The following is a 26,615-nucleotide window of genomic DNA, read 5'->3' as shown; positions in this document are numbered from 1 at the left end:
CTCTTGTTGGTGTTTCCTGGGCAGCAAACCTTGCACTGTCTATCACAGTTATAGATCCTTGAAGGTCATTTCACTTTGGGGGGCTAGAGTCGTGTTCACAGAGTCTGGCCCCACCTTGAGGAGGCTTCTGAGGTGTGGCCCATCCTGGGGTCCCTGTGAGGCCTAGAGGAGTCACTGCAGGCCCAATGCTGACTGTTCTGTACTCCTGGTGTCTCATAGAGTAGAATAGGGATTAAACCTAAAATATCAATATAAAGGCTCCATCATTTCAAACAAACCCACAGAGACCACACTTACAAACTGTAATGGTAGAATGAGTCATCTTTAGAAAAGTTTTGGTGAAGCTCTCTGAATCTACCTTGACTAATACTCTGTTGTCCTTTTGCTGTTGCAGGACATCGAGGCCTATGTGACCATTCTCTAAAGTATTTAAGCTCAAGAATCACAGAGAGGAAGCTTCAAGGCTCCTGGTTGCCTGCTGGCCGAGGGAATCTAGAGAAACCATTCCTGGGGCTGCGTGGCCCCGTCGTGCCCTTGTTTAGCCCTCAGAATGACCATCACTCTGCCCATGCAGAGAACAGCCCGCTGAAGCCCAGGGTCGTGACTGTGGTGAAGCTAGGGGGGCAGCCCCTCCGTAAAATCACCCTGCTTCTCAACAGGCGGTCGGTGCAGACGTTCGAGCAGCTCATAGCTGACATCTCGGAAGCCCTGGGCTTTCCGAGATGGAAAAATGATCGTGTAAGGAAACTGTTTAACCTCAAGGGCAAGGAAATCAGGAGTGTCTCTGATTTCTTCAGGGAAGGGGATGCTTTCATAGCCATGGGCAAAGAACCGTTGACACTGAAGAGCATTCAGGTGGCCATAGAAGAACTATACCCCAACAAAACCCGTGCGCTGACATTGACCCAGCACAGCCGCGTCCCTTCTCCACGGCTGAGGAGCAGGCTTTATAGCAAGGCTCCAAAAGGGGACCATCACTGTGGGGAGTCCGAGACTGCCAAGAGCTGCAGTGAGGCTGCAGGGTGCAAGATGGTCATCAGGCACCAGGGGAAGACCCCCGTGGAGCTGGCGCTGGAGGACAGGGCAAGGGCCCAGAAGAAGTGGGCGAGGGGGAAACAGGAGCCTGAACCCGGTAGCAAGCTGCCCGGGGAAGCCACTCTGGAGGAGAGGCATGCAAAGGGAGAGAAGCACCTGGGGGTAGAGATTGAAAAAACCTCGGGTGAAATTATCAGATGTGAGAAGTGCAAGAGAGAGAGGGAGCTCCAGCAGAGCCTGCAGAGGGAGAGGCTCTCCCTGGGGACCAGTGAGCTGGACATGGGGAAGTGCCCAAGGTACGACGTGGAGAAGCTGGTGAGGACGAGAAGCTGCAGGAGGTCTCCCGAGGCAAACCCTGTGGGTGAGGAGGAAGGGTGGAAGGGTGACAGCCACAGGAGCAGCCCCAGGAACCCCACTCAAGAATTGAGGAGATCCAGCAAGAGCACGGACAAGAAAGAGGACAGAGACCCACAGGGTCAGGAAAGCCATCCTCAGGGGGCAGCCAAGGCCAAGAAGGACCTCGGGGAAGTTCTAGCCGTCACAGAGGAGGGGCCACGGGAAGTGAAGAAAGACACCAGGCACGTTTGCAGGAGCAAGCATGGTGGCTGGCTGCTGAGAGAGCGCCAGGCTGATGCCGAGAGGCTCCCCAGGACCCCGGGGGAGGAGAAGGAGGCAGAGAAGGAGAAAAAGCCGGGGGCGCCAGCGGTGAGAAAGACGGCGCTCAGAGATGACCAGCCTGCGAGGGCGGAAAGGGAGCCCAAGACAAGACCGGAAGAGAGCCGGCCGGAGCGGCTGGGCTGCCGGAAGCCGCGGCCCGCGGGCATCCTGGCTGCGGACGTGCAGAAGCGCTACGAGACCGGCCGGGTGCTCGGCGACGGCAACTTCGCGGTGGTGAAGGAGTGCAGGCACCGCGCCACCAGGCAGGCCTACGCCATGAAGATCATCGACAAGGCCCGGCTCAAGGGCAAGGAGGACATGGTTGACAGTGAGATCCTGATTATCCAGAGCCTCTCTCACCCTAACATCGTGAAGCTGCACGAAGTCTACGAAACGGAGACGGAGACCTACCTGATCCTCGAGTACGTGTCGGGCGGGGACCTTTTTGATGCCATCATAGAAAGTGTGAAGTTCCCGGAGCCCGACGCTGCGCTCATGATCATGGACTTATGTAAGGCTCTTGTCCACATGCACGACAAGAGCATCGTCCACCGGGACCTCAAGCCAGAAAACCTTTTGGTAAGCCATGATTTTTGATGCTATGGAAGAGGCTGTTTTAAAAATATTGGATAAAAATAAATATTAATTGCTTCATACTGTCGCCTTTACATACTAGAACATTATATTAACATACTTATTCCAGTATTTAAAACTTTCATTATAGTTCATAAATGGTTTTTTAAATTTCAAATTATTACAGGGGTACAAATGTTTTTGGTTATATGGATTGATTTTATGATGCTTGAGTCAGGGTTATGAGTGTGCCCGTCACCCAGATAGTGCTCATTGTACCCATTAGGTAGGTTTTCACCCATCCCCCACCACCCGGTTGCTTTCCATTGAGTTTTACTGCCCTCTATGCACGTGTGTGCTCATCAGTTGGTTCCAATTTAACAGTGAGTACGTCTGATGCTTGTTTTTCCATTCTTCAGATACTTCACTTAGGATAATTGGTCTGTAGTTTTCTTTTTTGTTGTGTCCTTTGCTGGCTTTGGTATCAAGGTGATACTGGCTTCATAAAAGGAGTTAAGAAGGATTCCCTCCTTCTTGATGCTATGGAATAATTTTCTTTCTTTTTTTTTTTTTAGACAGAGTCTCACTCTGTTGCCTGGGCTAGAGTGCTGTGGCGTCAGCCTAGCTCACAGCAACCTCAAACTCCTGGGCTCAAGCAATCCTGCCTCAGCCTCCTGATTATCTGGGACTACAGGCATGTGGCACCATGCCCAGCTAATTTTTTTCTATATATACTTTTAGTTGTCCAGATCATTTCTTTCTATTTTTTTTTTTTAGTAGACACAGGGTTTTGCTCTTGCTCAGGCTGGTCTTGAACTCCTGACCTCGAGCGATCCTCCTGCCTCGGCCTCCCAGAGTGCTAGGATTATAGGTGTGACCCACTTCACCCGGCCGCTATGGAATAATTTCTGCAGAATGGGTGCCAACTCTTCTTTGTGCATCTGGTAAAAATTTGGCTGTGAATCCATCTAGTCTGGGGCTTTTGTTGTTGGAAAACTTTTTTATTACTGCTTCAATGTCATTGCTCATTATTGGTCTGTTCAGGAGTGCTATTTCTTCCTGATTGAGTCTTGGGAGCTTGTGTGTTTCCAGAATTTGTCTGTTTCTTCTACATGTTTTGAATTTGTGTGCATAGAGATTTTCATAATAATCACAGATGGTATTTTGTGTTTCTGTGGTATCAGTTATGATATCTCCTTTTTCATTTCTAATTTAGCTTATTTGAGTTCTTTCTCTTCTATTCCTGGTTAATCTAGCAAGAGTTCTATCAATTTTGTTTATCTTTTCAAAGAACCAATTCTTTATTTTCTTGATCTTCTGTTTAATTTTATTATTTTCAATTTTGTTTAGTTCTGCCCTGATCTCGTTATTTCTTTTCTTCTGCTGGCTTTTCCTTTCCTAGTTCCTTGAGACATGTCATTAGATTGTTAATTTGTGTAATCTTTCTGTCTTTTCATTGTAGACATTTAAGGCTATGAATTTTATCCTTAGAACTGCTTTTGTTGTATCCCATAGATTTTGATAGCTTGTGTCCTCTTTGTCATTTAGTTCAAGGAATCTTTTAATTTCTGTCTTAATTTAATCGTTGATCCAGTGATTACTCAGCAGCAGGTTGTTCAATTTCCATGACTTTGTGTAGAATTGGGTATTTCTCTTGGAATTGATTTCTGGTTTTATTCTACCATGGTCTGAGAAGATACATGGTATGATTTCAGTTTTTTTTGAATTGTTGAGCCATGTTTTGTGGCCTAAAGTATGATCAATTTTTGGAGAATGTTCCATGTGCTGATGAGTAGAATGTACATTCAGTGGTTTTTGGATAAAATGTTGTGTAGATATCTGTTAGGACCAATTGTTTTATAGTCCCATTTAGGTCCAGTGTTTCTTTATTTATTTTCTGCTTGGATGATCTGTCCAGTTCTGTCAGTGGGGTGTTGAAGTCCCTAGCAATTAGAATACAATGTTTCTGTTTATCTCTCTACTTAGATCTAGTAGGGATTGCCTTATGAATCTGGGTGCTCCTGTGTTAGGTGCATAAATATTTAGGATTGTTATGTCTTCTTGTTGAATTTCTCCCTTTACCATTATGTAATGACCGTCTTTGTTTTTCTTTACTATTGTTGAGTTAAAGTCAATCTTATCTGATACGAGAATGGTTGCACCTGCTTTCTTTTGGTTTTCATTTACATGAAATATATTTTTCCATTCCTTGACCTTGAGTATGTAAGTGTCTTTGTGGGTTAGACGTGTTTCCCGAAGACAGCAGATACTTGGCTTGTATTTTTTTATCCATGCAGCCAGCCTATGTGTCTTGAGTGGAGAATTCAAACGATTTACATTTATAGATAGCATTGATATGTGGGATGCTGTTCTGTTTATCCTGTTGGTTAGTACCTTATTGTTTTGTTTTACCTCTTACACTATTTCTTTATTTGAGCTCTGAGCTTTAGCTTTTGGGTAGTTTTACACTGGAGGGTGACCACTGTGCTGATCCATGTATAATGCAGTACTGAGTATTTCCTGCAGGGCAGGTTTGATCTTGACAAATTCCCTTAGTATTTGCTTGTCTGGAAATGTCTTTATTTCTCCTTCATTTATAAAACTTAGTTTTTCAGGATATAAAATTCTAGGCTGGCAGTTGTTCTGTTTAAGAAGACTGAAGATGGGGTCCCGGTCCCTTCTAGCTTGTAAGGTCTCAGTTGAAAAGTCTGCAGTTAGCCTGATGGGTTTTCCTTTGTAAATTACTTGGTCTTTTTGCCTTGCAGTTCACAGGAGTTCCTCTTTCATATTGACTTTGGCCAGTTTGATGACCATGTGACTTGGTGATGGACCCTTTGCAATGAACCTCCCAGGTGTTCGTTGAGCTTCTTGTACCTGGCTGTCTAAATCTCTAGCAAGACAAGGGAAGTTTTCATCAATTATTCCCTCAAGTAGGTTTTCCAGCCTTTGTGCATTTTCTTCTTCTCCCTCTGGGATGCCTATGATTCTTATATTTGGGTATTTTACACAATCCCAAATTTCTCATAGGCTTTGTTTTTTCCTCTTAATTCTGTGTTCATTATTTTTAACTGACTGATTTAATACAAAAGAGTTGTCTTCAAGCTCTGAGATTCTTTCTTCTGTCTGATCTAGCCTATTCTTAAAACTTTCCGCTGTGTTTTGTATTTCCTTAAATGAATTTTTCATTTCCAGAAGTTCCATTTGGTTTTTCTTTAATATGTCAGTTTGTTTGGTGAATTTTTCATTAATATCCTGAATTGTTTTTCTGATTTCTTTGAGTTAATTTTCCATTTTCACTTGGATTTCATTGAGCTTCCTTACAATTTATGTTTGGAATTTTTTATCTATCATTTTAATATTTTCATTTTGGTTTGTATCCATTGCTAGAGAGCTGATGTTCCCTTTTGGGGGTGTCCTTTCCCTCTGATTTTTCATACTTCTGGAGTTCTTTTGTTGATTCCTTCTCATCTGGCAATATGATCCAGTCCTGGGGGTACTGGGTCTGGCCTGTGTGCCTGTGCCCAGGTCCCCGAAGATCAATCCCTGACCATGCTAGGGAGAAGTGTGCTGGTCTTGAGTTGCTTATGGAGTGTTCAAGCAGATTTGGTGACCCTCTCAGGTTGCCTCTATCCTGCTGTCTTCATCTGTTCTCAGCAGTGTGAATTGTATTGCATCCTCTAGCTTAATCTCTGAGATGGCAGGTGGTGCTTGTGAGTACAGATCAGTCACGCCCTGTTTGATTGAGTTGATAGATGCTGTGATGAGCTGTAGAGTTGTTCTCCCTGTTAGTAGTGATTGGTGCTTGCATGAAAGAGCCAACTGTCAAGGTGTTCTTTTGTGTCCATGGTAGGCTCTGGTCTCCCAGGTGGCGCACTTAAGTGTGCCAAGCTTTACGAGGGACCCTGTAGGTCTCAGGGGGTTGCCTGATCTCCACCACAGCAAAGGTGGGTGGAGGAGCAAGGCAGATTGTGGTTAGGTTGCACGAACCTGTAAGGCTTCGCAAACCCTTGGCTGAGCCCAGAGGTTACTTTTCTGGCCACCAGGGGGAACCACTGGGCGGAATGTCAGGCCAGGCTCTCTAGACTGGGTGGGCTATCTGCAGAGGAGGGGCCTAAACTCTTGGTTGCTATGCCATTGGGCTGGCATCTTCCCATCCTAATCCGGCAGGGCAGTTTGCCTGTAGGAAGGGGTGGGTGCTTTCCCAGATCAACACGTCTCTGACCTTCACAGCACTCTCCCATCCATTCTGTCCACATGGGCTCCCTTGCCACTTGAGTCCAGCTCTCAAACCTCCTCCTGGGCTGCGTGTTTGACCCAGTAGTGTGCATCTTTGTGCAATGCCCGTAGATAGGGTGCTCCTAGTTTGGGCACCCCTTGTCCACTACCTGTCCTCAAGGGAAGAGGCGCGGGTCCCCCTCTCTGTGGGACCTCAGCCTCGAGTACATGCCTGCTGAAGAGAAGCGGCTGCTCACTAAATTCTTATTCAAACTGCTCACCCGTTGTAATGGGTGGGGGGAGGGGCCACAACTTCCAGTCAGCCCACATGCCTGAGTGCACAGAGTTTGGTTGCTATGGATATCAGGGCTGAGTTCTTCCTCTCCAGATGACATACCCTAATCCAATATGGGGGCTCTCCTCTGTGGGTATGGGATACTCTCCCAGAATGCCGCCTCTGGGAACTCCATAACACTCTCCTTTCTGTTCTGTCCACACAGGCTTCCTTGCCTCCTGAGTCCAGCTCCTAGACCTCCCCTCTGTGTCCCCCAGCAACCCGGTCGGGTCTGGAGGGCACTGGGTCTGGCCTGCTTGTCTGACCTGCTGGTGTGCTACCGTGTGAAATGCCAGTAAGCAGGGAGCTTCCAAATTGGGCCCCCTGTAACCACTGCAGGACCCAGAGGGGAAAGGTGTGGGTCCTACACTCCGTGGGAACCTCAGTCTGCAGCATGCATCAGCTGGGGCAGGCAGCTGCTAGCCAAAATCTTGGCTGAAACTGCTTTGCCCATTGAGTGGATAGGGGAGGGGCTGGGAAGGAAGCATCTGAAAGGGACAAAACTGGTTCTCTGGTCTCTCGCATCACTGTCCTAGGAGTGGGCCCCCCCCACAGACTGTCCAAGCTCCTGGATCGTACAAGTTCTTCCCCTATTCCATGTTTGCCAGCATGTCTGGGTTTGTGGAGGGTGGAAAAGGGAAACTTGGTGACCTGCTGGTCACCGGAGGCATGTGGTGGGGGAGAGGGGAACCCCCCCCATACCTTTTTGCACGTCTCTGAGCCTCTCTGGGTTTGATCCTTGCTGATATCTTCTCTTCTTTATCTTCTTCTCTGCTTTGCAACTTTCCCCCATGAGGTCCCTGGCAGGCTCTGTCACCTCTTGCTGTGATCCACACCTGAGTTGTATCTCTCCTCCCCTCTCCTTTATGCAATGTCCTGCTTTCATGCTGAGGCAGTCCTGCAAGCTATGTCACTAGTTGGCCATTTTTTTCCTCGAGCCATAAATTGGTTTTGATTAAATTGCTGGAAAATAAACCTTCCTATTTAAATAAACCTTCCTATTTAAATATTTTTCTCCTCATCCCTAGGAGAAAAATACTTCTGCCTTGATAATGACCATGTGAACTTAATTTCTTGGGCATTTGCACATCCTCCGGCCTAAGGTACTGGGGTGACTACTGGTCCAGCTTCTCCTCTAGGCTTTGCTCCCACCATCCACATCCTCCCACTGAGATACCCTTGTGGTCCTTTTGAAGATAACACTTTGCTCATGAATTCAAAAGGCACAGCACTGCAGGGGACTGTGTGGAGTGTCTGCCTAAGAGCCTGGCTCCTGAGTCAGATAACCTGGGTTTGAATCCTGGCTTTCTTGGTTGCTTGCCCTAGTCCTTCACTTCTCTGTGCCTTGGTTCCTCATTTATAAAAGAGAAATGGTAATATCACTTCTCTTGGAAGGTCGAGGGCAGATTGAGCATAGGAAAGAGAAGAGCAGCCTCTGACAGCTGGGAGCTGGCCTGCATTCATATCTCAGCCACGGCATTCTCCTGTTGAGCATAAACAATGTCACAGATCACCAGCATCAGATAAGGCCACTCTGTGACCATGATAGATTAAGGCAAAAGCAAAACTCCTTTATAATAATGTCCAAATGCAAATAAAAATAAGAATATTGTTCAAACCACGAATATGGCCTCATATCCACCATTTGGCTACTATGAATGACTGCCTTGCTCCATTCTTCCCACCATCACATAAGAATTGTTAAGATACCCAATCTTAGAATTACCCCCATGTGCTGACACTGTCCAGTCCAGAGCAAAACCTTGCTTTCTTGAACCCTTCACCAAATCACCTAACACATCCCCAATCTTATAATAAGTCCTTTAAACACTCTCTTACTTTGCTGTACAGATCCCAAAGCTATGTGTTCTTCCTTGTTGCAGTGAGTCAGTAAACCCAATTTGTTTGACTACAAGTGTGTTCCCCATCTCATGGTTTTTGTCAGGACAACGTACCTCACACTGGCACCCTTTGGTGTCTTCACCCCACCTCCTTTGTAGCCCCAATCACAATGTGATACATTCTATTAATATATTTACTTTTCTATCTTCCTTTTCTTCTTTCTGAAAGTTTCATGACAGCAGGGCCTTTGTTTTATTCAGACTGTACCCTGAAACCTAGACTAGTTATACACATGGTAGACATTTAATAAATATTAATTGGATGAATGCATAAAGACTATAGCTTGCTTCCAGGAAAATAGCAAACATTCCATCAGTGGCAGCTACCATCACTATTATGGCATTAAAAATACCCCTAATATTAAGGTGGATATCATGAGTAAGCGTTCAAGGCCAGACTGCTGCCAATATAGCAATAGTGAATGGGCCGGGCGTGGTGGCTCACGCCTGTAATCCTAGCACTCTGGGAGCTCGAGGCGGGTGGATCGCTCAAGGTCAGGAGTTTGAGACCAGCCTGAGCAAGAGCGAGACCCCGTCTCTACTAAAAATAGAAAGAAATTATATGGACAACTAAAAATATATATATAGAAAAATTAGCCGGGCATAGTGGCGCATGCCTGTAGTCCCAGCTACTCGGGAGGCTGAGGCAGGAGGATCGCTTGAGCCCAGGAGTTTGAGGTTGCTGTGAGCTAGGCTGACGCCACGGCACTCACTCTAGCCTGGGCAACAGAGTGAGACTCTGTCTCAAAAAAAAAAAAAAAATAGTGAATGGAGACAATGATCTCAATGAGCCATATTTTTTCAGGTGTGGAGGGCAGGGATTTAGCTTGTTTCCTTTAATTTCCATGGCTGTAGACCCTGCCTGGACACATAATCTCCATGCATTCACCTGCCTGCAAACTGCTCCCACAAACAGGGTGAGACACTGAGTGAGTCAAGCTAACTATCTGGGGAAATGAGGTCTGTGTTGACCACTAATTGTCTGCAACCTTGTTTTTACCAAAATTCATAAATTTGCAGAAACAATTTGACTGGTTGCCTGAGTGATCTGCATTATCATCACATAATTCTCTCTTTGGAAAATTTCATTTTTGCATTATTTGGGTGTCCTTGTCCTTTCTTTGCTCACTTTTTTTTTTTTTGAGCCTCAAGTATTTAGTTATACATCCAGTATCGTGTACCAATCAATTCCACATGATCAACATTTGCCATTCTGAACAAAAAACCATCCTCATTAGTAACAGAAATCCTCACATCAACTCTATTTACAACTTTGCTCACTTTTTGAGTCTGAGCCCAAGTGGTTTCCATGTGCAATGTGCTGCACACTCTTTGTTATGGACACTTTGGAATTGCAACAGAACAGTGTTCTTTAATAGTTCTGCTGTTTTCACTGAGTTGTCTGAGGAGGAGAGATTCTGATTAGAGGCCTGGGTAGGTCCCATGAGCTGAACATTTCAGGCATGTGCCTACTAAAACATTATAACAGTTATGCAAGTTCTCAAATATGTGGAATGAGATCATTTACCCTATAGGATTGTTTCCTTTTGGAGACAGTTAGCTTAGCTTGCATTTCCTAGCAAGGTCCTGGGACCAGTCTGTTGAGGCTCACTTGTGTGAAGGGACTTCCTTCTCACCGATTTTTGAAATGGAGAGAGTTAGCACCGTTTTATTTATTTATTTATTTTTTATTTTATTTTATTTTTTAGGGTAATTGTTTTTTTTTTTTTTTTTTTTGAGACAGAGTCTCACTTTGTTGCCCAGGCTAGAGTGAGTGCCGTGGCGTCTGCCTAGCTCACAGCAACCTCAAACTCCTGAGCTCAAGGGATCCTCCTGTCTCAGCCTCCCGAGTAGTTGGGATTACAGGCATGTACCACCATGCCCGGCTAATTTTTTCTATATATATTTTTAGCTGTCCATATAATTTCTTTCTATTTTTAGTAGAGATGGGGTCTCGCTCTTGCTCAGGCTGGTCTCGAACTCCTGAGCTCAAACGATCCGCCCACCTCGGCCTCCCAGAGTGCTAGGATTACAGGCGTGAGCCACCGCGCCCGGCCTAGGGTAATTGTTGAAGATTACCAAGGGTTTATTTGGAATGACACAGCACTGAAAACATAACTGTTACAGATGATTTGTGATACAGTTAGATTGCACAGAGAAGTTTGTTTGAGGAAGTGGAAAAATTGCAAGGAATATGTTTATATTCAGAGCTAATTGGCTCTGAAAAATCATTTGGTAATTCTTCATGGATTTAAATGTCAGTACATAATGTACTTTTAATGCTTTGGGGCAATGAAGTGTGTGTGTGTGTGTGTGTGTGTGTATGTGTGTGTGTGAGAGAGAGAAACTAAAGAGTAGCTATAATTTTTCAGTCTAAATACATGAGTTGTTCACATGGAGATGTTGAGGCAAAAAAATAAATAAATACATGAGTTGTTGTATATTGATTTTGTTTCTAATTGATATGTAGACCTTTTTCTCTTTTCTGATTTTGAAGAAAGGCCATTTTTTTTCAAATAAAAAACTTTCTTTGTGGTGTTATGCTTTCTTCAGAAACTGTAGAAAGCTACATATTTGGGCCATCTTTTGAGAAACAGCCTGATATATTTGCCCTCCTGTGGATAATTTGTCAGCTTGAATTTATCAAAATATTAATAGATTTGTCACATTTATAAAACATGTTTGTCCTTTCTCTAGGTGAATAAAGTTCAACATATTGTTATGTCAGAAGTCTAAATGGTATCTAATGTCAATGTGTTTTGGTTTTTCAGACAGAGATAAAGATAATGTTGGATTTGACAATTAGCTCTTTGTCTGGGTTAGAAAGATATCATCTCTAAACTTGTTGATATAATTATATTGCAAATTTGTTTCATCTTCCAAGATTTAATATTAATAAATATGAATACTGTCCATCAATTAATGCTATTCAGTTGCCTTTAATTTAGTGTTTTGCACTTGTTTTGAGCTTTGTATTGTCAAACTAATTGTTTCTTCCTTGAATGGATGACTACTGTCTCTATTAAGACCTATCTTTGCTAAGCTTAGGAAAGTGATTATGTTAGAACTAACTTGATTACACGGCTGATTGTAACTGTTGCTACTTTCAGAGACTTTCTGAATGTGCTAAAAGACCCTTAATGAATATGGCAAGCTTATCATGTTGTTTTAATCAACAGAAATATTTATATCTGATAATTGGTCCCTAGAGTAAAATTTTAGGCCTGTATTACTGAGTTCATCTATGACTACTGATCACATTTCTGATAAGATGCTAGTGCTTTTCTTCCCTTAAGATTATTTAGACTCCTGAGATCTTGCAAAAGAAGTTTTAATTACAAGCATTTCCAGCTTGCAGAAATATCAGTGTTAATTGCTTTTTCTGCCAGTAGGTGCTCCCTTGGAGGGGTTGGAATATGCTGGGTGTTGTTGGCTGGGCCCTGGGGAAGGAGGGAGAAAGCAACCAGGAACTGGAGAAGTGATGATGATCAGACCAGCTCACACAGAGTGGGAAGGCACAGGCCAGGTTATTTATAGCCAATGGCCGAGCGATCACATCCAGCAAAGAAAGCTGGTTGAGCAGGGTGGGAGAAGAGACTGAGATGTCAGATATGAGCAGGGTCATTTGAGAAAATCTCTCCCACGATAAGGGGAAGAGAAAGATAGGTTTCTGCTCTAGAAACAGGGTTGAAAGGAATGAGATGGGTGGGCAGGCTGTTGCACCTCAGCTTGCACAGAGGGAGCTCATTTTCCCAATTCCCTGACTGCCTCCAGCCCAGGTGCTATAGCTGTGGAGTGCGTGGAGAAGGGACCCTTGGAATCCAGGAGAGATGGTGGTGGGGGCTGTGGGGACTAGTAATAGCTTGGTTAAGGACAGAAGTTGTACCCTCTTTCTGGCCTTGTGTTGGTTCTAGGAAGAGACAGGCTTGTTTAGATATTTAACTGTTGAATATGAGTAGGACAGGGCAGTGACTGGTGTCCCCAAGGGTGGCAAGGAAAATCTAGAAGGATAAAAAGTAGCCAGACACACTCCCTGCCCATTCCCCCTGTACAATAAACCTGTTCAATCATTTTGTTGATGTGATTTTCCTAAGTTCTTTTTCCACTTCTACTTTGATAAACAAAAAGGACTCACTGATTATAGTGTATGAATCAGTGATTCTGTAATGCATTATTCTTCCTGATCAGTAAGACTTCTCTTATACCAGCTCTAATTTCAACCTCCTTACTCCTTAGCTTCTAAGACTGAGGTGTCCATGACTGCTCATTAATGGTCCAACTATTCATGAATCCATTTATACATCAGTCACATTAATTTTAAAAAATTGATAACAACTATGAAGCAAATCTTAAGTTATACTTAATAAAATGAAGAAATGTCGATTTTAGCAATGACATGAAATTGCTAAAGAAAAGGTACAGTGATATAGGCCTTTAGATCATCGGCCGATTTTGATCAAGTCAGTGAGAATACTGTTCTGTACAAGATAGAACTCTCGAAAACTGCAGGCTGTATTGTCAAGACATTGCAGTTATGACTTTAGGTTTATATCAGTGAGAGTGACTTCCAGTATCCATTTCAGCAATTTCTAGGACAATAATAGTATCTGTACACTCAGTGAACCTACATATTGTCCAGAGTTTGCCTACATAGGCAGAGAGTTTTCAGGAATTTCTTAGTCTTCAAAATTCTACATATTGGGTCATCTTGATGATTGAGCATTTTTTTCTGTTAATTTCTTTTAGAATGTGAACAAAAGTCCTCCAAAAAGGAATTTGGAGGAAAGAGACTTTATTCTAGTGAATAGTTTGCAAACCAGGGGGAGGCAGCCTTTGGTGTAAAATGAATGTACATTCCAAAGAACTAAGAGACAGTTCAAGTTTTATGTCACGGTCCTACCCAGGTTCCCAATGTCTGTTTATGCAAATTAAGGATTGAAACTCAGTTCTGATTGGTCAGTGCAGCTGAGTTGCTGAGTTCTGATTGGTTGATACAGCTGAGCCCTGATTGGCCTGGGCAATTGAGCTCTGATTGGTTGGTTTTAAATTCCCCAATCAGAAGTCTTTATCAGATGTTTCTTTCAAATTGCTGGTGGTGGTGGTGGTGTAGGAGGAGGAGGATTTTTTGGGCGTAGTTTATCCTGGCCTTGACAATAGGGACTGATTTGGCTGGATTGTAGAAAGGAGGTCCTGTGATAATTTTACAACATCTTTTTGAGAACACGGAGTATGTGACCACACCCTCACCTAGCCATGGCAGCCTGGCTCTGTTCTAACTTGGAATACCTCAGTTAGCCACGGGGAGTCCATTTTGTCTTGATGGCTGGGGCGCACATTAACAGAAATAGCCACCTAAAAGGATAGACGTCTGATAAATTAACATCTGCAGTAAATTATCAACCAAGGGCAACTGTGAAGCATGACTCATATTTATCAAACTTGGTGAATATCTTCTAAAATTGTGACTTCATTTCCCAAAGGAGCCTGAAGGTCAGGCCATTTAGTAAAGGAAAATAACAGCAATTTCCTACAGTCCTCTCAGTGCCTGTGTTCATCTGTGTTATCACCTCTCTAAGAGAGCATATTCTTGTGAGCCATTTGAAGGTCTAAGATTAAGTTTTTAAAAAACTCTTTAAGGGCATTTTCAAAATGCCCTTAAGCTGAGGAAGCAGCTCAGTAAATCTCCTGAACAAGTTTCCAAAGTCTAAGGTCTAGTTGTCTAATTGTGGTAACGTGAAATCCACAGGTTCCATTTCATCTTCTTCCAGAAGTCCCACATGTTAGGCTTTATGTGAGGGGAGAGAGAGGGTAAGGAGTGAGGAGCCTGCTGCCGTGGTCCCAGCAAGAGATGATGGTGACTTGGTCTTGGGGGTTGCAGTAGAGATGGAGAGAAGTGGTCGTTATAATGGTAAAAACAAGATTTGCGAATAGATTAAATGTGGTGGATGATGAAAGAGAGGACTAGGGGGCTGGGGGGAACGACTGATGTTTCTGACCTGCAGCTGGGTCAGTTGTGGCCCCATTTTTCTGATGGAGAAGGGCAGTTTCAGTATAGTTACAGGGATGAGAGTCTGACTGAGTTCAGGAGAGAATGGAAGGTGGAACACTGTAGATGGCACGTATACACACCTCTTTCAAGGGTATGTATGTGTGTGTGTGTGTGTGTATGTGTGTGTTTATGAAGAAGATCATAGAAATAGAGCAGTAGCTGAAGGGGGATGTAGAGAAAATGAAGGTTGTGTTTTTTTAAGTTGAGAGATACGGAAGTATCTTTGTGTGATGGTGGGGCCATTCTCTGGATTGGGGAACTCTGGGAGAGGACAGGGTCAGGGTGAAACCAGTTTTTAGCACCTTGAGTTTGAGATGCTCATCTGGACAGGGGATTTGGTGGTGATGTAAAATGTACTGCTAAATATGAGGCTATCAGATTTGACCCAGGAACCATCTACAGTCCCGTGTCCATTCCTTTGTTGGCTGGGGTTGCCACTTGTGAACCAGACAGTGGATTAAAAAGACAGTGCATCATAGTGACTTCTCTGCTCGGAACTATTGGCTTCCTGCCACAGTCAGAATCCAACAAAAGCCAAGTCCATTTCCATGGCCTAGAAGGTCCTACATGATATGGGCTCTGCCTTCCTTTCAAAGCTCCTCTCCAACCACTCTCTTCCTCATTCAATCTGCCCCTGACCCTGCTTCCTCTCTGGTATTGCCAAGCACACCCCTGTGCCTTTGCACTTGCTGTTTCCTCCCCCTGAAAACTCACTCCTCGCGTCTAAATATGGCTCACCTTTCTTTCAAATGTTACGTCCTCATGAGTACTTCCTTGAACACTCTGTTTAAAATACCAACCCCTGCCACTGTGCCAGTGTTGTCCAATAGAGTCTTCTGTAATGATGGAAATATCCTGTATGTGCACTGGACAATATGGTAGCCGCTAGCCACATGAGCACTTGAAATGTACCTTTGGTGTCTGTACCTTTGCCAGCTACTTGGGAGGCTGAGAAAGGAGGATCACTTGAGCCCAGGAGTTTGAGGTTGCAGTGAGCTGTGATCTTGCCACTGCACTCCAGTCTGGGCAACAGCACAAGACCCTGTCTCAAAAAAGAATTTAGCAAAGATAAATAAGCTTTACCTGTGTCTTAATTGTTCTTAAGGGAGCCACTCATTGTTTAGTCTGTATTCTGCTGCCATCTTCTGTTTAGAGGTGAAAATTGCAAGATCACGTTTAAATTGAGGCATCATTGAAGGAGAGAATAGAGGCTAATTGTTCAGAAAAAATAAAGAAAAATTCCTTTTGAAAGCTTTGAGATTATCCAGATGTTATCTGGATGCTGACATAAGTAATATAGATCACCTAGATTCAAAGGAGAACACTTTTGTGTGGCTGCAGAAGGGGGTGATGGATGCAGACAGATAAGTCATTACAGTGCTGTGTAAAGTAATTTCTTACCACCTTTTCAGTTAGAGAACAGAGGAAAACAGAGCCCCAGCAGGAACATGACCCAGAACAACAGGTTTAGATAGCCTGGAAGATAGAGACAGGGAGATGTGGGGTGAGGGCAGGTGAGATGTTGTGCAGGGGGGCTACAAGTGGGCCTCCCAGTGCAACCTGGGCAGGCCTGGGAAGGCTTTCTGATTTTGAGACATTGAAGTGGACCATTTAGTGGGTTCTTTGGCTGCCTTGATGGTTACTCAGTGCCCGGTCGGCTGACAGTCCTGAGGTCCACTGCCCTCATCAAATCACACTGGTGTGTGGTGTCTAGTTCTGGTCATTCTTTGTCAGAAGAGGCATTGATGACATGGAGACCATCCAGAACTTTACTGTGCACACATATCACTCTGGAATCTTGTAGAAATGCCAAGTCTGGTTCTATGGATCTGGGGCTGCTGAGATGTCTAACAAGCTCCCACGTGATGCTGATGGCGCTGGTCCAGGGGCTGCACTTAGAGTAGGGAGGAGTGAGAGGGTGATGGTCAGGAGTGCGGGTCAGGGTTAGTTAGATGGAGGATCCTCGGATGCTGTATCAGTGATTCTCCAGAGAGACAGAACCATGAGGAGATATATTTATAAAGGTATTAATATATGAGAGGGGATTTATTAGGGGAATTGGCTGACATGATTATGGAGTCTGAGAAGTCCCACAACTGTCTGCAAGCTGGAGACCCTTGGATACCAGTAGTGTGGCTCAGCCCAAGTCCGAAGGCCTGAGAACTGGGGGAGCCACTAGTATAATTCCTGGAATCCAAAGGCCAGAGAACCTGGAGTTCTAATGGCCAAGAATGAGAAGAATATATCCCAGTTCCAGGGAGGTGGGAGATGGTGGAGGAGAGAGAGAGAAAGAGAGAGAGAGAAAGTGTGCAGGCGAGCAGTTTGCTTGTTCTCTGTTATTGTTCTGTTTGGGCCCCCAGCCAGTTAGATGCTGCCTGGTCACACTGAGGACAGATCCTCCCTGCTTGGTCCGCTCAGACTCACGTGCCAGTCTACTCTGGAAACACCCTCACCCCACACCCCCAATGTTGCTTTGCCAGCTCTAGGTATTCCTTAATCCACTCAAGCTACTTACAATTAGCATCCCAGATGCTAACTTGCAGAAACCAGAAAGCAAGCTGGGGATTTTGGTGCTTGTTTCCTATCTCTTGGGGGGATGTGTCCTATATTTAGGGACACTCCAGAGGGCAGATTTAGAAAACAGGGGTAGGGGTAGAATTCCAAATCAACACAGGGGTGGATCTCTTCTCAAGTTAAGCTGGCCATAAATGGGATGGACTACCGCATGAAGTTGTGGAGTCTTTCATTTTGCAATTTCATTCAGGCATGAATGACAGTCTGGTAGGAAGATGTTTTAGACAAGTTTTCTGTTTGGGTGGAGGTTTGAATTTGATGGTCTCAGAAGTCCCACAGATTCTAGGAGGAAGAATCATTCCAGGAGAACATCAATCATTTAATTTCAAAGATTAAGATAGGTGGGAACTATTCTAAAGCCAAAAATGTGAGGTGCCTGTTGAAAAAAATAAACCAAAAAACTCATGCAGTGTATGCCCTTAAATGTAATTGAGCTGCTTATGTAGGTGAAATAAATGATAACACTGAAGAATATTAAACAACTCCTGACAACAGAAGCTGGAGACAGAAGAATTAAAAACCCTGAGCAGTTTGGAGCCACCTTCTGGAAGGGACAAATAACACCACTGACCTTAACCACCCCTGGGTTATGCTTGTGTGATTGTTGTTAACTCAACAAGAGACTCAGAGAAAAGCTGAACCATGAAGAGACAAGAGGAGGCATAATATATTTTTAGACAGCCCATAAAATAATTTAAAAACAGATTTGGCATTTTGAAAATATATCCATCAGTATCTGGACATTTAGCATAATAAAATTTCAAAGTGAAAGCCTGAGTTTCCAAAACATTTAATCTGCTACTGCCTCAGTGGAGCTAAGTTTTGGAATTGGGGGTTTCCATGAGGAAGGGAATGTTTCAGTTGTTTTGCAATAGGAATAAACATCTTACTTTGCTGTATTAAATCGGCCACATGCTTTTAATGCTGATCATGTTAGTTGGGAATATTTACACATATTTGTGAAGGACATATTTTTCTCAGAAATTACCCAGCAAATGTGATTAATGTAGATAATCCATCTGGTAATTCTAGGCACCACACTATTTTGTTTTCCTTCCCTTCCAAACTAGATTTTCTAGCCTAAATTATTTTGATAATTGACCCTGTGGTCCCCTTTTGGATTGTCTGTCTCCATACCCATATCAAACAGAATTTTGTTTTAGTTCTAAATTTATGGCTTTCCATTTGGTTAGGTTAATTATGGAGACATTGATTAGATTGTCTGGTGGTGACTCAGGCTCAGTAATTAAGATGCATGCTGCTTATAGAGATGTAAGCTCACTGGCAGGAACCAAAGCAGGTGTGACGAACTTATTCTGGCATGGAGAGACTGGGGGGATGGTTGTTCCCCCTGCCATTCTCGGCTTTGATGGGGCACAAGCAGAAGCAGAGGTCCCCGGTTGCTGCCTGCCCCCACGCGCTGCAGCGCTGGGAACCTTTGTCCAGTTCCAGCAGAGGTGTGGTGGTGTGTACCTGCAGTCAAATTAATAAATTCTCCTCTAGCTGTGGTGGCACCAGTGAGTCTCTTACTTGGAAAAGATTGTCCAGGTTTGTTCTGGTAACTTGTCAAGTAATGCCCTAATTAATTGCTTAGTTCACCTTTAGTCTGAGCAATCAGCGTCTATGATGAGGTACTGAACAGTTGTTCTTAGATCTTACTTGTTTGTGTGCTAGCTGGTATTGAAGGAGGCCAGAGTTTGATTTGTGCCTGACTATTTAACCTCTTCCCAAAGTGGAAAACTGCTTTCATGGCATGGGGTACCAATGCATCTTTTACTTGCTGTAAGATATGCTGGGTTTGCCCCTTCATTGTTTGCTTGTTTAATTCTTTTTTCATGTGAAATATAACGTACCTTTAGTTTTATTATTTCTTACATAGTGACCTAAGTGCTTGCTATGCTTGCCTACCTCTTGAGATTCATTTCTTTTAGGTTAAGTAAGGCCCAACTTTTCCTAACAATCATCACCTTATATGCAAATACCTTGAGGGTACAGGAGGATAGGACATACTAACTGGACAGTGAGAACTGGTTTACCAGACATTAGAAAGCCAGTCACCTGGACTTGTTTGAAGGAGTGAGACTCCGGTGGGATAAGTTTTGATGGGGACAAGGAGGGAAGAGTTAAGTCTATGTATTCATTTAGAGTGAGGATAGCTGCATCTTTTCTCTCTTTTAAAAAATGCCTAATTCTACCCTTTTCTAAAACCTGGTGGAAGTCCAAGGCAAACTGGGACTGTTGGTCACCCTAGGGCTAACCCTTTGCTAGGTAGATTACAAACATTGAATGAAACTCTTGACATAAGCCTATTTGCTGGAAATTATCACCCCCTCATCTACTTCTGTTGTTTAACAAATAAGGAAACAGAGTCTCAGATGAATAAAGAAATTTGTCCAAGCCCATTCAGCTGCAGTCTTGGAGTTAAAATTATTCAAAGACTTCTGGCCTGTTTAATTCTTAATGCCCTATCCCTTCCAATTAGGGCCTGTATTTAACACCCCTCTGCTGCTTATTAGTCTACGTCTTCATTTTAATTTCCAGTTTTTTTTTTTCCTTTCTTTTTTCACTCTGCCCAGCTTTTGCACTACTTACAGACATTTTCTAGTTCTCATTAAAGCTAGTCTCTGGTCAAACTATCATTTATCCTTGTTCTAACTCAGTGTTGTCCAATTGAACGTTCTGCAATGATGGAAATGTTCTCTGTCTGTGTTGTCTAATATGGTGTCCATGAGCCACGGGTGGCCACTGAGCACTTGAAATGTGCCTAGTGCAGCTGAGAAACTGAATTTTTAGTTTAATTTTAATTTGTACATTTAAATAGCCACTTGTGACAATATGGTGCTACCATATTGGACACAGGAAATCTAACTCATTCCTTCTTTAGTTGCAAATGTGAGCACCTGTCACTGAAGTAAAGTTGGATTTGTCAGCATTGGGCTACACTGTAAGCTCATATAGGTTTATTGTTTGCTTATCTTGACCTTGCATGCTTGTTATCTCATTAGTATTCCTTCTTTGTTCTCATTACAGTTTTTGTGGTTTGGGGGATTTTTGTCTCTTATAGGTTCAGCGAAATGAGGACAAATCTACCACCTTGAAATTGGCTGATTTTGGACTTGCAAAGCATGTGGTGAGACCTATATTTACTGTATGTGGTACTCCGACTTATGTAGCTCCCGAAATTCTTTCTGAGAAGGGTAAGTGTTACACATTGCTCTGTGGGATTTTAGCTCACTTACTATCAAATGTTTTATTTTTAATATTTAATACTTTTCAACATGGAACAGTGAGAAATTTCAGAGAGTTGGCACTAAGGCTTGAGCTTGGACTTTAATGAAAATATTTGAAGCAGGTTTCCTTGACCAAAGCATGAAAGCTGTTTCCTTAACAGGGCTGCCCTTGTTACAGAAGACAAATTGGCACGTGTGTGTGTGTGTGTGTGTGTGTGTCTTTGTGTGTGTATGTGGGCAGGACAGTGAGATGAAAGATGATAGAGAATTGGGTGAGGAACTCAAGCAAGCAAGGCCCTTTACGCCACTGACCCAAGGCAACCTCTGATGGGAGAAGATTGAAGCAGTCCTTATGGTAATTGGCTTAAAAGTTCCTTCACCACCCTTGAATTTAAAGGGGATCCCATTTCAAAATCCATGAATATTTATTACCTATTTGTATATCATGTCAGCATACAATGAGCTGTTTTAGCGACATATTCTGTAAAATATATAGAAAGGAAATAATAATTATTTTATGGCTCAATATATATGAATATTTGACTGCTGTGACACTCCAGGAGAAATCAGTTTATCTACTCTAGGTAAGATGGGGAAGCTTTGGGTTGTAGGGTTGGTGGTTGGGAGGAAGGGAGGGATAGTTTCCTGGCAGCAGATGCATCCAGGAGATGAGAACATATGAGATCATGCATGAGGTCGGGTGGTAGAAACATTGAGAAGACTAGCCTCAGCGAACCAGAGAGAAGCGCAAGCTGGTTGGATAGATTGAGCCTAGATTCCCCACAAATGGGAAGGCTGGGCAGAGGTGTTCAGACTTGGTATGGCCACCATAATTCAGAGGGACTGTGCACATTTAAATGGAAGCATTGAGGAGCTGGATAAGAGAAGAAGGAAAGCAAATAAGCAACATGAACTCTTGGGGAAAACACACACTGGTGATAGCACCAACTTAAATAGGGTGTTGGAAAAGAAAGCTCTTTTGGGAGGTGGAGGATGGGGTGAGTTAATTTTTGAACTTTGTAGAGAAAATCAAGATAGATACACACAGTTGTCCAGTTGGCAAGGAGGTGAAGCCCTGGGCTGAGCATGCAATTCTGAGACTGCACAGCAGAGCTGGTGGCTGACCTGGTGAGGTAATGAGCTCCTTAGTGGTGCCATCAAGGGGAGCTGAGGACAAATTCTTGAAGGAGGCCAAGAGTTTGGGGATGAAAGAAGGAAGGGGTGGGATCAGCATAGGATGGGGCAGCCCAGAGGGAGTACAATGTCACAGAGGCCAAGGGGACAATTTCAAGAGGATGGGGAGACCCAGCCAAAATCAGTCCCTCCCAAGAGTGAAAGAGGGTTGAGAACTAAGAAAAGGCCATTAACATTGGCCAGAAGGGGCCATTACTGACTTATTCTTTTAATATTTTCCCGATGATTTATGTTTTGACAAACTTACTTGGAGGGTAATCATGAATATCTAACTTCCAAATTAAAGCTGCCAAATGCATTCCTTTCCTAAATGTCAAATGTTGGAAAGTGTTTGAAAATATATACATTGCTGTTAGAACTTTTGAGAGGATGATTGAGTAATATGTATCAAAAACTTTTACCATATATTATTTTGTGCATTTCATTTCTAGAAATTTATTTTAAGAATGTAATCAGCGATGTGCACAAATATTTAATATATAGGGATATTCATCAGAAAATTCCTCACAGTTGTTAAAAAATTAGAAACTTAAATTACAACACAGGGATTCAATACATAAAGAGAATACTAACAACTATTAGAAATCATGTCTGTGAGGAATTTTTTTTTTACGTTAAATAGGTTATAAAATATATACAATGTGATCCTAACTTTATTTAAAAAAAGTATGCTTGTCTCCGTGTGTGTGTGTGTGTGTGTGTGTGTGTAGAATACGCATGTGTGCACACAGAGGGGATAGAGCAAGTAAAACATCAGTTTTTTAATAATCACTTAAAAAGCTAGTAATTGATATTTTTTAAATAAGAGAGAAGGCAATGAATAGATAGGAAACAGAAACTGCTGGTGTAGAGCAGGGCTTCTCAAACTATCTCTGTTGAAGGGCCCAGGTTTTAAAATTTCCAATCCAGTGCGGACCTATACGTGGTCCTGCTGCATGTGACTAGAACGCACCTCGTCCCTCATGCGACTCACTGCATGTGTCTGACAATCCCTGAACTGATCTGTGCTCTGTTCAACGAGATGTGTCCACTGATCATTCGAGTGTCACAGTCATGAAAAATTGCTATAAGAGTTTCCAAATGCTTGCTTTCAATTTCTGTGCTTATTTTTATCACAGACCAGTAATCAAAGATCACAAAGTGGCAGTGGGCCACGGACCAAACTTTGAGTAACATTGGTGTAGACCCCTCGTTTTTAGGAGCTGGCCACAGGGCAAGCTGTGGTTTGCCAGTGAAGGCCACTCACATGTTTGGAAGTGGCTCTTGGTTACTGAGAGCTGAGGTCCTCTGTGACTTAGATCTATTTGGAACCACAGTAGTCCATCATTTATTTCATCACATCTCACCCTGCCTGGCTGCAGGCTCACTTGTATCTCTGCCTCTGTTTGTGCAGGTTACGGACTGGAGGTGGACATGTGGGCTGCGGGCGTCATCCTCTACATCCTACTGTGCGGCTTTCCCCCCTTCCGCAGCCCAGAGAGGGACCAGGACGAGCTCTTTAACATCATCCAGCTGGGCCACTTCGAGTTCCTCCCCCCGTACTGGGACAATATCTCCGATGGTAAGATTTGGGGTTCCCCATGAAGAAGAGGAGGGGACGGGTTTTTCAGGTTGGATGTGTAATAGGGCATGCAGGGGGCCCCCCACAGTGCCTGGCATGGAATTAGGCTGTCAATGTGTCATGCCTCATCCTTTACTTCCTCAGTAGCTTCATGTAGGTTTGTGCAGCACTCCAAAAACATGACTTGCTTTGAGATTTAATAAAAAAAAGTCTAACCACCAGTTGTAGTCACCAAGTGATTTTCCTTAAGGCAATTAAGGAACCTCAGAACTGAAAAATATCAGCAACATTATAACCCTCATTTGGAAGAGAAAGACCTTCTTATATACAGAAGTGTGTCTGAATGGAACAGCCTGAAAATGCTTATTTTACACATGTATAATCAGAGGTCCTGTAGGGGCATACTTGGAGCCAGGGGCTTTGCAAGGTTTAGGAGAAGGTCTCAGTTACTTTTTAGTGACCTAGAAGCACACATGATTCTCCTCCTTTTTGGTTAATTCCATTTGATTCCAAATGAAATCTCTCCCCTGGTCTCTACTGATTTGTTTGTACTACTCGCTGCCCTTGGAAAACTAAGAAAACCAGATAATTGGGGATTTGGGATCTTTGAGTCCTTAGCTTAAAAAGTGGAATAGGAGTGATAACTTTTTTTACAACTTCCCCTAAACATGTCATTTAAGAGTAGCTATCCTCAGCTTCTATCTCTTCACTGGGATTGGGGGATGAGGGAAGGAAAAAGCTTCATTTTCTTCCCCCTTTTAAATAAGGTAGGGAGTGGGTGGCTTGCCATACCTAGAGTCAGGGTCTTAAGCTGATCAAGGCAGTGGCAACTGAGGAACTAAAGGACTAAAAATCATTTAAGAAAATTTTAAGATGGGTGTGGTGGCTCATGACTGTAATTCCAACACTTTGGGAGGCCTAGGTGGGAGGATTTCTTGAGGCCAGGAGTTTGAGACCAGCTTGGGCAACATAGCAAGACCCCTTCTCTACAAAAAATAAAGAAATTAACTGGGCATGGTAACACATGCCTATAGGCTCAGCTACTCAGGAGGTTGAGACAGGAGGACCTCTTCAGCCCAGGAGTTTGAGGTTGCACTGAGCTATGATGATGCCACTGTACTCTAGCCTAGGTGGTAGAGAGAGACCCTAGCTCAAAAAAAAAAAAAAAAAAAGAAAAGAAAAGAAAGTTTTATGCAGCACTGTTTTCAGATTTGGGCATAGATGGCCTTTCCTGGGCCCCAGGCCTTAGAGGTTCTGCTATGGTCATTACCTCTCCCCATGGAGTATGGAGACTATGGGGCCAAGGCAATGTGTCCCCTAGAGTCCAGGTCCCCTCTTCTAGGCCACTTCATTAGGCCCCCTGAATTCTCTGTCCAAATAGCCCAAGCCCATTTCCAAGGTTTGTGAGACCTCTTTCCAGCCTCTTCCACTGTGCCAAAGGGTAGCCAAGGAGCAGCTGTTTGGAGGGCAGAGAGAGAGCTTGGACATGTTGGCTAGGGTATATAGTTGTCCATACTTGTACATGAGAATCTGAGAATTTTCAACTTAAATTAGCCTTCCAGCCTCTGGGTCCTTTGAGACCCTGAAGGAGTGATGCTTGTCAGGGTGGGGCTGGGGCACTTTTTGGGCAGAATTTGCCCAGTTTGAATTGGATGGTGTAGGAGAACTCTGTGGCTTCCATACTTAAGAAGTGGCTGGACATGGGTGTAGGGGAGGAGGTGATTGGTGAGTGAGCAGCTGATCTTGAGCAAGAGGCATCCCTCAATAAGGGTAAAAAAAAAAAAAGTAGATGTTTTCTTCTTGTACAGTTCTTGAGTGATTGAAGAGCAGGCTCAATGAGCCAGGCTGGGAGAGCCAGCAAGCTAGGGAGAAACCAATGATCACCACAGCTGTCTGGAATCAGTCATGGTTTTGGGCAGACAATGTAATTAATTTTGAATTTGCACTATTTACTCCTTAGATTTCTTTACATGTGTTTTTTCAATAATGTCAATGTTTATTGATTTAGGAAGATTGAACATGTTTTATTTAACAACTTGTTAGTTTCCATTTAAAACCTTAAAGTGTATAGACATATGATATGTGGCCTCCATTTGTTCTCTTGCCATGGATGCCATGGATGTTAGGGGTGGGCCTGGCTTCATTATTCTAGAGAAATGAACAGACATCCTCTAGAGCTGTGATGTTCCGCATGGTAGCTCCTGGCCACACATTGCTATTTAAATTTAAATGTAAATTAATTCAAAGTAAATAAAAGTTTAGTGCCTCAGTCTCACTAGCAGATTTCAAATGCTCAGTAGCCACAAGGGGGTAGTGCAGGTACAGAATGCTCCCATGTTCTGTTGGACTGTGCTCCTCTAAAACATGCAAGAGCCTTGTAGCCAATCCACAGTACTAACGTTGATGTTTGTGTCCTATTTCATGTATGGGGAAGAAAAGCCCAGAACCACCTGCATTCATCACATTTCCCCCTTCTTCTTTCACTTCGATAGCTGCCAAAGATCTGGTGAGCCGGTTGCTGGTGGTGGACCCCAAAAAGCGCTATACAGCCCACCAAGTTCTTCAGCATCCCTGGATCGAAACAGGTGGCAAGACCAGCACAGTGAACCTACAAAAGGAAGTGTCCCCCAGCAGCGAGGGCCACTTCCGGAGCCAGCACAAGAGGGTCGCAGAGGAGACATTGTAGTCACCACATCAGGCATCTGTTCAGCCCCCAATTCTGCTCCAGGACAGAGAAAAGTTTGAGAGAAAAACAGTAAAAGGAGTTTCTTCACATAATTGGAAAATCAGAGAGAGAGAGAGACTCAGTATATTTTAAAGCATATTACAAAAGTATACTGAGTTTTAATGTTAAATGTTGTAACATATTTTTAGATTTGTATATTTGAAGCCTTTAATGCATTTTTTTGGGTAAAAATAATCATCAGTGAGGAATTTTGGTAATAATGATGTGTTTTGCTTTCTCTTTGTAATCATGTTCATGTTGTACCACAGGAGTGGTGCTTACCAGGGTCTAAACTCCCCCTGCGAGATTAATAAGGTGCACTGTGGTCTTTCTGTGTTAATAAAACCTGCTCTGACTAACAGAAGTGGGTCCGTATTCTGATGACTTCTTAATGCTGGTGATGAGAACTCAGACATGTCTCCTGAGCCAATTTGACTAAATGGAGTTGTGACGAACACTTGATTAATTGACAAGATCTGTTTATGTGCTGACCTTGGTCTTTAGCATTTCAGTTTTACTGAAAATCAGATTTGGTGCAATCTGAAGAATGGAAAGAAGAAATCATTG

The 26,615-nt window shown here is 43.4% G+C and overlaps 1 protein-coding gene across 1 annotated transcript; it reads left to right on the top strand.

The window, feature by feature from the left end:
* Positions 1-405: 405 nt before the first annotated feature.
* Positions 406-26,009, top strand: DCLK3 (doublecortin like kinase 3). Its single transcript, XM_069472028.1, has 4 exons — positions 406-2,271; positions 20,403-20,535; positions 23,156-23,323; positions 25,816-26,009. Exons 1-4 carry the CDS (start codon positions 820-822, stop codon positions 26,007-26,009), a joined length of 1,947 nt encoding a protein of 648 aa, XP_069328129.1. The 5' UTR covers positions 406-819.
* Positions 26,010-26,615: the final 606 nt, after the last annotated feature.

Source organism: Eulemur rufifrons, chromosome 7 (genome assembly GCF_041146395.1).
Source record: "Eulemur rufifrons isolate Redbay chromosome 7, OSU_ERuf_1, whole genome shotgun sequence".
NCBI lineage: Eukaryota > Metazoa > Chordata > Mammalia > Primates > Lemuridae > Eulemur > Eulemur rufifrons.
The sequence above is the reverse complement of the archived record's forward strand: the minus strand, read 5'-3'. Positions and strand labels throughout refer to the sequence as shown.